This window comes from Thermobia domestica, chromosome 6 (assembly GCF_964235325.1).
Source record: "Thermobia domestica chromosome 6, izTheDome1.hap1.1, whole genome shotgun sequence".
Classification (NCBI taxonomy): domain Eukaryota; kingdom Metazoa; phylum Arthropoda; class Insecta; order Zygentoma; family Lepismatidae; genus Thermobia; species Thermobia domestica.
In genome coordinates, this window is record NC_137459.1 from 312883327 (window position 1) to 312895783 (window position 12457).

Below are 12457 nucleotides of genomic sequence, written 5' to 3' on the forward strand. Positions count from 1 at the left end.
AGTGGCAAGCCCTGTGCGTCATTGTCTGTTAGGTGAATGGTTAATGTAAGTTACTCCTACGTGGATGGTCCGAGCTTCCAATCAAGACCATTCTTATTGATTACTTTATTTGAGCTACGCTCATACTGTATATTCCACAAGTTCAATTTTGAAGTAATGTAGTCACAGCTAGTTTAATTCGAAATAATTTTCCAATATTATATTTGTTACTAAATTTACATGGCATTTCACTCCTCACTGTTTGTAGCCCTGCATAAATGCAAAATTGTTTTAAAAGTATATTTTACTTTTAAGTTTTAATGTTTTTTTTTAATTGTCCTTCAACTTTATTTTATAATTATTTTCTATTTCTTAATTATAACATATTTTCTATTTATATTGTATTCTATGTTACACGTTTATTATTTATATTTTATGTCACCTTTGAAGAGGAGCTTTTGACAATTCAGAGCAGCAGGGACATACACAGGATGCAGGCCTTTGAAATCAAGAGCTTTTTCCCCCACGAAATCAGTTTTTTTTTTTTTTTTTTTTTAATTATATCTAATTTTAGAGATGACGATAGCCGGGGCGGATTCAGGGGAGTGCGTTCGGGCGATCACATCCCCCAGAACAGGGAACTTTTTATACTTTGTATTTTAAAAATAAAACATATCCTAAGTATTTTTCATCTTTGTATTATAAACTTAAATTAAAACCGAAAGTAGATAGGCCTTACTTTCTTAAGAAAGTTAATTATGCAGAAGAGCTACTTTTTTTTTTTCTTTTCTTTGCAATCCGCTCTTACCTTGATTTGACTTCGAACGACCGCCCCTCCCAAACAATCATCCTGGATCCGCCCCTGGATGATAGACATTTTACTAAAGTATGCCCTCAATCGCTGTAATAAATGCCTGTGAAGCTTTCAATCGCTGAAATAAATTTCTGTCTACGGCCCTGCAAAACAGTGACGATTTTAGGGAGTGATCAGTTAGTAATGCCTCCCTGGAGCAACGATACATCCCCAGAAGTCATATCTCCGATAATTCAGAATGTGATTTGTGCATTATCACTTTTCACTCTGTGTCTTGAAACGCACCAAAAAGGAACTGTTTTGAAATATTTACTGGTTCTCCCTATAACCCCATTTCAATATGGCCAACCTTTTATGTCAGTGATCCCGAAAACTATCCATTCGACACAAATATAGGATATTTTCGATTCTTTATTCCTGTCACCCTTCCATTGTCAACTCGAAGCCAACCAAGGCTTTTTTTTTGGACTTACGCAGCATCCACAGTGTCACTTTTCATCTTTGCATATGAATTCGACACTAATTTCGTTCGTATTTGACTACTTTTACATGTCTCCTTCACCTCTTGGTAGGGATTTTTTCATTATCTCGCCCCCACAACTATGGAGAAATTTCAACCAACTAAGTATAATTATAAATTATCATCTGAAACACAACAGTACGGGTGATCTTTTTCGCAGAGGAATTCGTTAACTACTGTTTCAATATCAATGTATTGGCTTTTTTCGCTGTCCATGCTGAAGATTGCCAAAGGGCTAAACTTCATCTGCACTATTGTGCAATGAATATAGGTTTTAGTGGTTTAATTTACTGAATACTCGCTTAGATGTTGCTCTCGTCACAGAAAAAGTGATATACAGTTATAAAAGAAAAATGAAATGAAATATCTAATTTTTACGTCCCACGATTATGCCGACTATGCTAATGGAGAGAGTAATGGTGAGAAATAAATGAAATTGTTTAATGAAAAAAGTGGGAGGAAACGGGAGAAACCCGAGGACACTCATGCACACGGTGTTTGTCCATAATAAAGTTCTTTCGGCGTGAGCTGGGATCGAACAAAGGACCCCATGCACCATAGGTAAAATTATAAAAGAATAGGCGTCTAAACAAATACGGAACACTACTATCAATGAGAGTTATATAAGATTAGATTTTTAGTTATTTCATTCTAAGTTAAAATTTCAATCTATCTTGTTCTTCAGTACTGTTCGAAAACTTAAATTAGTTGCTGCAAGGACGTGATAAATCTTTTCAGTAGACTTCGTAGTCCCCTCCACAGCTTCTTTTTCATGTAAGGCTAAAGTAGTCTCATTTTAGACATCGAGGAAAAATAGTGGAATTACGAATTTTCAATGGGCCCCGTTTTACTCTGGGCTCCCTCAACGCACTGCCGTTAGTTACGTCACTGTTCAGGATGCATGATGCAGCTTCTGCTTTTAGGAATACTTTCTAAGGCAGTACGAGTTTTTTTTTTTTTTTTTAACTGCTGTGTGAATTAAGTTGTATTTGCTAGAAGTGTCGGTTAAAGGAAACTAAAGATCCTACACTCAAACACAAATAATCACTTTCGAAACTCGAATGGAAAACGAAACGAATCGTTCTAAACATGTTACGCTTTTGAAGAGAAAAAGAGCAAAGCAGTAGTTGCACATACGCTTAATGGTGTTTCTTGGATACAAATTTATAACTTGCAAAAGTCATGCTCACGTCATGGTTTGATAGCTGAAAGGTTAGTAAAATGAATTCTTACGCTGGTGGTCGTGGGTTCGAATCTCTGCTCTTCTTGTTACTTTTTTCTCTTAGCTACACTTAGTTTGTGCATTCCAAACCTCGAAGTTTGGTTTGGATTATTTAGGAAACAGGTAGAGAATTAATTGTAGTCGAAATTAGTTGCAAATATGAGATTATAATTACATATTTTGTCTTTAACTTATTACGTATCAATTTTTATATCAAATTTTCCAGTCTTTATTTAATTCATCTTCCGGTGTAATACAATGAACATTTGCAGAGCGACGTCAGTCGGACGAAAGTACTATACTCCATTATTACTCTAATATACTTAGGTATTTGTTCATATATTTATAAATTGTTTACTAATTAAGAACTTATGGCGGTCCACATTATGTGTCATATAATAGACCGTACGAAGGCGGACATAGCAGAAGGCGTATTGCAAATATCCCTGGTGATAAAAAGTAGGGGTCTTCTTCACTAGATTCGAACCAGTGTTACAGGCGGTTTTGGTTTACATAGCAAGCATAATACCACTCGGCCACCAAGTCTCGCACGTTAGCCTCTTTATTAATGCAGAACATACTGAGACACTTACATTCACTGGTGTCGCGTAATGTATTTCATAAAATTTTGTTAATAAGTGGGTCGAATTAGGTAGCCCTCGAGGGGGCTGATGGTGTTGTGGGCGAGCATTTATTAATAGTGTGTATAGTCCCCTTGGGACTCGATTACAGCTGCCATACGCCGTGGCATTGAATCCACCAGGCGAGAGATATAGCGTTGGGTGCAACAGGTCGACCACGCATCTTCAACACGCTCCCAAAGATCATTAGATGTTCGTGGAGGATTGTTCGACCAGGTTTCCCGCAATGTTCTTGCAACAGAGGCCCACATATTTTCAATAGGGTTCAGATCTGCTCCATGAGGAACCCAGTCAACTATTTCGACATCAGGTTGCCTCTGCAACCATGTCTGAACCACATTTGAATTATGTATCGAGCTATTGTTCTGTTGCAAATATAATATGCCGTCACCTACATGAGTTTTTATTTCCGGAAGCGTTTCATCCAGATGTTCCACATACTTGTGGGCGTTTAGGCGACCAGGAATCCTGTAGATTCCTCCGAAATTTGCAGCCTTGCATATCTATGCCCAACAGTGGACAGTTACATGTCGCATTCGACCAAAACAGGAAACGTATTCAGAGGCATACCTTTTTCCAGGGGGGCGGTAAACACGCTTTGGCCCGAAGTTTGCACTGGAAAATATTTTTTCGTCTGTGAAAACGACCTCGTCCCACTCACATGCAATGTTTATCTGTGCAAACGCCAGACGGTCAACCATGTGGTCTTCTGTTAGTCGCTCCTTAACAGTTGCCCTGTATGATCTCAAACCAAAGGATTTGAGTCTACGACGGACAGTCGTAACATTGCCTGGGAAATTGGTTTCCTCTCGTAACTGTCGGGCAGACATGAAAGGGTGCTCACAAAACATTAAAGCTTCAAACAATTAAAAAAACATTAAAACTTGAAAGTAAAATATACTTTTAAAACAATTTTGCATTAATGCAGGGCTACAAACAGTGAGGAGTGCCATGTAAATTTAGTAACAAATATAATATTGGAAAATTATTTCGAATTAAACTAGCTGTGACTACATTACTTCAAAATTGAACTTGTGGAATATACAGTATGAGCGTAGCTCAAATAAAATAATCAATAAGAATGGTCTTGATTGCAAGCTCGGACCATCCACGTAGGAGTAACTTACATTAACCATTCACCTAACAGACAATGACGCACAGGGCTTGCCACTACTTTATCAGATGGTTCTATCAAATGTAACTTAATTAAAAGAATAGTAACAAATTTTAAAGCTTTAAAAAGTGTCCTGAAGAAGAGGAAGTTCATTTTGCACATTGTAACTAAGTTACAAGAGGTTTACGTCCTATCTGAACGGCGCATCCACAGAGTCAACTTTTGGAATATCCCCTTAAGGTAGCTTTCAACGCAGCTAAGGGAAACGTATGTGAACGAGTAATAGAATTCTCCGTAGCAGAATGGATAAAGTCATGGTTCGATAACCACAAGGTTCGTGGTTCGAAACGCGTCGCCGAAATCAGATTTTTTAAAATCTTAATTCCTCAGTTCTGAAGATCTTTCTCTCCTTTCGTAATCATCTGATGCTCTAAAAAGAGTTCTCCACATTAATTCGACAACTGCCTAATGTGATCCTCGCAGTTCGAAAACTTCCCTTCTTATCTTTGAGAAAATCAGAAGTTTCGTCATAATACGAATGCTGTCCGATCATTTTTTCCCCAATTCTAAATATGTGTATACAAATCATCCCTCTCTGTCTCCATACTTGAATCCCTCCCCCCCCCCTCTCTCTCTCTCTCTCTCTCTCTCTCTCTCTCTCTTAATGTCACCCAGGAAGTCATATGGCTTGAGATCAAACCTTCGACTCTTGAAACCAAATGTAAGCTCTTTGGCAATGTGCTATCGTAGCTCTGTAGGTTTGTTGTTAAAACCAGTCTTTTAGACTTTATTCGGGGGGGGGGGGGGATGGAAGAGATTCTCCGGCGACATAAGATTTTCACTTTTTATTAGTGTATTACTATACATTTGATCAAAAAATACGTATTTATGAAGCTCTAGAGAGGGGGAATTACACCCTCCTGTCCTGCCCAAATGACGCCCCTGAAACATTTGCTTCCACTTACTGAAAAGAAATTCAATGCATCATTGAATAAAACTCGTTTCTGTCCGTAGATATTTTAGAGCTCTTGGCAATTTCCATAGATTTCTTAGGGAGCATCTTACTAGCTTGCACTCTTTAAAGAAAGAAACGAATGAAACTAAAGATATTTATGAAGCTCTGGGAGGATTGTATGACTTTCCTTTAATTTAGGCTTTTAAAAACATTTCAGAACAAACGAATGGAAAAGACTGTTTTAAAGCTATAACGTTGTAGACTTGATTCCTGTTTCTTTTTCAGCTGAATGGAAAGAGTGTACTACGTCACACACACTGCTTTAGACAAGGAGAGGTGGAGGACGGGGAGGAGTTGGAATAAATACTAGAAGCAACTAATCGATTGATACATGTATTGCGGGAATGCATAAGAAAACTGGGCAAGAGTTTGTTATTCATTTGGACTTAAAATTTTTGTAACAAATTTTATGCCGCGGACTGTACATTACACACTCACCCTTAATCAACTCCCTCTGGTCTGCATTCCAGTTTATTGTATAAATATTTTCATTCTGCTATTATATATACCCTGTATATATAATAACGCCATATACTGTAACGCTTTATCTTGTACGTTTCAGGATGGTACGCATCTCTTCTATTGTGATTTTTGTCATGAAGCATTTCAGAGAATGGGTGTGACAAATATTAGCACAGAGGCAAGAATATTGAGGATGATCACGATACTTGTACCCATTCAAGTAAGTAAAAACTTTTTCTACAAGTTAAAGGTGGATCACCATCTGGAAATCAGTGTAGAGTTTAGTTCATTTCGTTAACTGTTGCGTAATAAAACGTTACATATGAATATTGCTTTTGCTTATTTTCTTTCACGTTTTATGCCAGTAGTTTTAATGCCATAAAATGGTATACATTATGTTTGAAAGACTGTAAGTTTGTGTTAGGATGGCAGCACTGCTTGTGAAACTACTGCTGTGTTCTTGCTCACGTATCCCCCTCCCGTAGGTATCAGGTTATCTACACGTAACTTTTCATTTTCTGTCTTTTTCCGGCAGTTTAGTGTGGGCGTACTAGCACTCGAGCTAGAAGTAATTGGTATAAAGCTGACTTTAGTCTCATTTGATGCACAATCTTTCCAAGATTGACACATTAGAAGCCCACCGCTATCCAAGTTGGGATAATGTATACAGGGTGGTCCAAAATTCCAGAAATTACCATATAAAGTACATAAAATAATACTGCATATAATAACTTTGTTTTAAAAAAATGACTCATATGAGGAGTTTAATCCCTTCAAAGTGGAAGACTGCACAGTTTTACACAAGTTCATGTGATTTTCGTTCCGTTAAAGTTGTGTCTATCCGCATATATGGGATAACACGAAAAATGACATTGTTCTCTGAGTGAAAACAGACATTATAAATAGACACAGAGCGTTCGAGGTATTAATGACTAATTGAGGGAAGGTAATGGTATGTTTTCAAAGAGGATTTTGCAAAACACATATATATAATATAATATGCGGATCCAAGGGGAGTGCTATAGGTAACCCCTTGACGCTCAGGTATACACTGGATAAAATGGGCTTCAATATAATGCGCCACAGATGACAAGATAGACGGAAAATTTGCGAACTAAAAACAGTGTTGCAAATTTGTGAACTCTAGTAGTTACTGTTGTTATAAGAATTGAAGCGCTTGGAGGATAAAGGTGTTATGTAACCAATTGAATATGATGGGAAAATTGACTTTCACAATGTAGTCCGTTAACATACCACCTTTATCGTTTCTAAATATCTGCACTCAGACGAGAACTCACTACATAATGTGTTACGTAGCATGATTAACATATAAGACGTGCATCAATCGCCATAATGCAACGTTTCAGAAAATGTAACATAACACCTTTATCCTCCAAGCGCTTCAATTATATTGTGCTATTAATGCAGAAAGAAAAAATGTTTAATTCCTTCATTTTATTCCTTCCCTTTCATTGTCGAGTCGTACTCGAGAAATATATCCTTTTCTTTGTCGGCTGAACAATGAGGAGATCTATATATAATGAATATAAATAGAATTGGTTATGGTTGGTTTTTATTTGAGTTTAGCGTCCGTTTCAGCAGCAAGAGTATGTGGGATGTGGACCTACAGCTTAACTTGGGATCCGAACCACATGAGCTCCTGCCGAGATTCGAACCAGGGTCTCCCGTGCCACAGGCGCGTACACTATCCACATAGACATGAGGGTGTTCTACAGTGAGTTATGAATAAAACTGATTCCTAAACTTTAACCCTCTTAATCTATAGGTAAGTTTTTATTTTCACTTAGTATGCTTCAACAAGATCTCTTTTCTAGCTAGAGAAGGAACTGAGCGAGCGTTGTAACAAGGGAAGGCATGCGAGTATTATCAGGCAGCTTAACTTAGGATTGAAAACATAAGCTCCCACAACCCATTACCATTACCTATTAACCCTGCACCACTCGCGCGGTGTTAGTATCAACAACCTCTTCGTGGGGTCACAGTGACCTCACTTTATATTAAACGTATTTTTTGTGTACGAAAAATGTTGCAGTAAACAACTAACTAATTGTTGGCCTTGAAGTAGACAATATAACAGACAGCTAGAAGGGCGGCCGGGTCAGAATTGCCAACTGTCTAGGAGAGCCAAACAAAAAATATCCCTCTGGGGTCATATTTACCCCGCGCGAGGGTTGCAGGGTTAAAACAATGTGTAAAGACAATCATTTGAGCCACGATGGAGTATATTGCTTCTCAGGAATAGTTATTTTACTAAGTGCATGATATTACACAACAATTGAATGATTTTGCGAACAATATGATTTTGTTGTGTCAAAATAAAGACGCTGTGTTTATAGTAATTTAAGATTTAAGTTTATTTGAGTTTCGTGTTTCTGTGTAGCTATCTATCTTTCACTCTGTGTTATTGTAAGATAAAATGAAAGAATGTCCTACATGATATATAAGATGTGGGTAATCCTTTATCTTTATATATATATTGTCACCGTCCTAAAGCTTTTTTTTTTTTTTTTTTTTTTTTTTTTTATTTAAAAGAACATTGGGAAAAATAATTCAATTTGAACTTTAACCAAGCCTCGTATATTCCAAACACTCTAGAAACTCTTCTCTCATCACTTTGGTATGCCTCTTCGTTTGTGTTGGTAAGCCTGAGTTCGATTTTGTGGCCAAATATGGACATACGATGCAGAGACAATGACTCCCTTTGTGAACGATTCCTTGAGTCCGGAAAAATGGGAAAGTTGAAATAACACCTCTGTTTTGTCATTGACTACTTCTGGTTGGATAATTTGAACTATCCGCACTTCCTCAACCATAGAGTGTGAACTTGACATTATACGTCATCAGCGGGGAGCTCCAGCCTCGAGGGCATATACACAATAGCTAATTAAACAACGCAAGCAGTCCTTCTGCATCTTCGAGACGACAATCCTCGTGTCGTCGTTCGTTCGCGCATTGCGCGCCTTTCAGAAGAGCAGCGTTCACTGCTGCCTAAAAAAATATAGAGTGTACATTTCAATCACTTTTCCCTACGTACAATAAGTCCAAGGAGAAATGAACTCAAGTGTGTATTAGTTAAATTATATTGAAGATTCGAATCAGTTATCTTGTTCATCATTTCAAACATTATTGCGAGTGGATTATTGTGGTGATTTCTCATTTATTGTCATTTACGTGAGGATTGTATTAGGAACCAGTTGAAGACATCAATTCCAGGAGCGGGTCTGAACCCAGGACATCGATGGAGTGATGTACAGGCTAGCCGAAGAAATAAGTGAGTTGTTTTTTAGTTAAGCCACGCCACCTTAATATCGATACTCGGTGAAAAGTTGTTGAATATAGTTATATTTTGAGTTCAAATGCATGTAATGCTTACATTTATTAAGTAATATTATACTTTTACTATTTAAATGTGATCTTATTTGTTGTAAAGTCAATGTTTAATTCCATCATACTCGTAACCTAACAAATATATTTACGTTGTCTGCATTTTCGTCTTTTGTGTTTCCAGCCACCGCATGGCGAAACTGTAGGCATGGGCAGTGACTAGAGTCGTCGTACAATAGCTGGAAAATGAAAGAAAGAAAAGGGCGAAGTATGAGATTGAAAAATTAAACCGAACCACGACGTACACACTGGTCACAACCCGAAATGGCTAATCCGTGACACGACCCAGTTTAATCTTCGGATAGAATTGTATTTAAATATATTAGCGTTCATTTATTAAAACTCGACAACAGTAAGAATTTGAATCACGTAGTCACAAGCAGCAGACTTGGTGTAAAATCACGCGTAGATTGTTTAACTCGTGAAAAAAAGGAAAGAGTAAGAAAATAATAACCAGGTTTCAAACACTATAAAGTAAGTTCAACTATCAGAGAAACATCATTATCATTATTATTTCCTTATTTTAAGTATTATAGTATAAATGTTATATTAAGTATAACATTTTATTTGTTCGCTTTTTTTTTTCTTCCGTCAACTTTTATAGTACGTGCAAACGAAAATACCAAACAGCTGATCCTAGGTGAAAACACCCGTAATATATGCACCTTTATATAATGATGAAGGGATAGTAATTCGTTTATGTTTGTTAACTTTTTATCGAAATACTCTGCAAAATGAAATTTTAAAATACATTTTGTTATTGAAGTCAAGTGTTTATTTTTTGCATGTTTTATATTGTGATTTAGTCACCTGAAATTTAAGTAAACATGAATTTTAGTATTTTGGAACAACTTCAAACATGGTAAAAGAACCAGTTAACACAGATTAGACCAAACTTAGAAAACAATACTTAGAAAGTGGAAATTAATGGAATATTTTAGAGTTTAGTTTCGAGTTCTTGTTTTCTTTTAAAAAAAAAATATCATCACGAGGCCGTTTACAGTAACTAAAGGCATAAATTCTTTTGGCATATATTTAGATAATAGTGAAGAAACCAATTACGTTACTTGGCGTAGAATTCATTTATTAAAAAGTTTTGGTTCACCAGAAAAAGACAAAAATTCGAACATTCCGAAGGAAATTACTTTTACCGTAAAAACTTGGCCATTTACATTTGACGTTACGGCAGAAGTGCGCACAGATGACAGACGACGAATTATAATCATAGGTAGACGTACAATGCAAGAGTTGCAATGTCTTTTAGAACAGCATCAGAAAATAGGAGACTCGAGATATGATCAATATTTGCATGAACAAATTGTAAGAGAACTCGAAAGTGAACCCGGTAAGCGTAGGAGACACAAAGCTAAGAATAACAAGTCAGCTGATACATCCGAAGTAGATTCAGGCAAGCAGCTGTTGTGCAGGTCAGCATCACTGACTCGCTACACAGCTTTAAGTAAATTGAAAATATGGAATAAACACGCGTTTCATAATTTTGAATATACAGATTTTGAAAGATGTTCGGAATTAAAATCATCGTCGAAAGTTGAACCGCAGTATGCATGTATAGTTACAGTAAATAATTTATGTAAGGAAATACACAATGTTTTGCCTCCTGTTGAAATTCAGTTACTACCGTTGAGTGACAAAACAGTCGGATAGCTGTGAAATCAGGCCCATCGAATTTGAATGTTAAAAAAGTAAAAATAATTTAGTGGAAAATATGTAGAGCAGGCACGAGTTAACGTCACCTTTTTAGAAAATGAATGTATGTAACGATGTCAGATTTTTGCACCTGTAGTTATTGAACCACCACTATTAGTTTTACATCAGTCTAGTGTTAGTGAGATCAAAGTAGAATTTCAAGAAGTAAACATAGTCGACATTAATCAGGAAGCGTTCGAAGTAGCGACACCTTCGATTAGTTATGAAACGAAGGAAGTTTGCGTCAATAATATCCGTTTTGAATGTGTTAGTTGCAAATTACCACCTTTAATAGTACATCAGGCTAGTGTCGGCGTAGTTCCAAGTGTAGCATATGAAGTGCAAGGCGCATTAGAAATTGCAAAAACTCTTGAGTACGCGCAAGCCCAGGTTACGGAAGAGAATTTTGAGTTATTTGATAATCATGTCGTATTTGAATATATTTGCTCGTTTTCACCGGAAATAGTGGTCAGGAAAAGTAACGTTAGTGAGACTATTGGGTATGGTTTTGGTAAACAACTTTGCGTAGTGGCGAATGAATTGTTTTGTAACTTCGAACAGGAACTTGATGTGTCGTGTAAAATGCTTGAAGGAAAGTCGATGATAAATACACGTAGAGCAAAACAAGAGGATGTTAGTGTCCGGAGAAAGGAAATAGGCAATACAGAGATAGTAATTAAACACGGCTTGATGCGAGTATCCGTAGACAGACATGTTTTAAATGTAGTTGCAGTGCCGGCGAGAGATGCCGATGAATTGCATGAAATGAATGGTAGCGCAGTGGTAGCGCGTATCCCTCCTCTCGGAGAAGCCAGGGAAGGCTTGAGAGTTGAGTTATTGTTTCTCTACGATATTGAAAATTTAATGCTGTTATGCTTGTATCGCGAGCAGATTGTTCTGCGCGATCTTACAACTACATATGCGTCTGTAGTACAGTGCATGTCGTTTAGTATGAGTTACGTCTTTATATTGCGATTCGATTCTGTCCGTATCGACTGTGAGCATACTGGCATAGGTCAACGACTTCAAGTGAAAAGTTTAAAATGTAAGACCGCAAAGAAAATTATGTTTTATGTAGTCAATAGCTGTTGTGTGATTAATTGGCTAGGATTATTACCCGTAACCACACAAGAATGTAGGCCAAAAAGTATGCGTACACTAGCAAAGAGATTAAAATGTAAGAATAAGGCACAAAGGGAAAACAGGGTAGTTCGAAATGGTCAACCAATTTCCCATAGCATATTAGCTCAAAATAAAAGGACGTCACGACGCATAGCTAGCAAGATCAAGATTCATAGGCGTAAAAGTAGCGATAGACAAGTGGGTCATGAGTGTAGTAAATTTGATTCCGTCGCGCATGCAAATTTTAAAATTAGTGTCCCACCACCGCGAACGTGTAAAAAGGAAAAACTCGATCGTGCAAGTAGTCTTAAGGCAAAACAGCTGATCGCTCTTGGTGACAATAATATTCGTCGACCTAATCCTAGAAGGTACGCGCAATCCAAGAAAACGAATGCCGAACATATGTTAGATAGTGAGTTAAGAATAAACGAAAAGTGCTCTATTCAGCGTAACCCA

General features: G+C 37.1%; 1 protein-coding gene across 3 annotated transcripts in view; it reads left to right on the forward strand.

Moving 5' to 3' along the window:
• LOC145688548 (uncharacterized) overlaps positions 1-12457 on the forward strand; it is a 57309-nt gene that overhangs the window by 15062 nt on the left and 29790 nt on the right. For 2 of the 3 annotated variants that reach the window (XM_081762941.1, XM_081762943.1), the window contains exon 3: positions 5868-5987. The exons of the other annotated variant lie outside the window; for it this stretch is intronic. In XM_081762941.1, coding sequence (XP_081619067.1) covers positions 5868-5987 — 120 coding nt within the window. The remainder of the gene's footprint in view (positions 1-5867; positions 5988-12457) is intronic. 3 annotated transcript variants of the gene reach the window in all.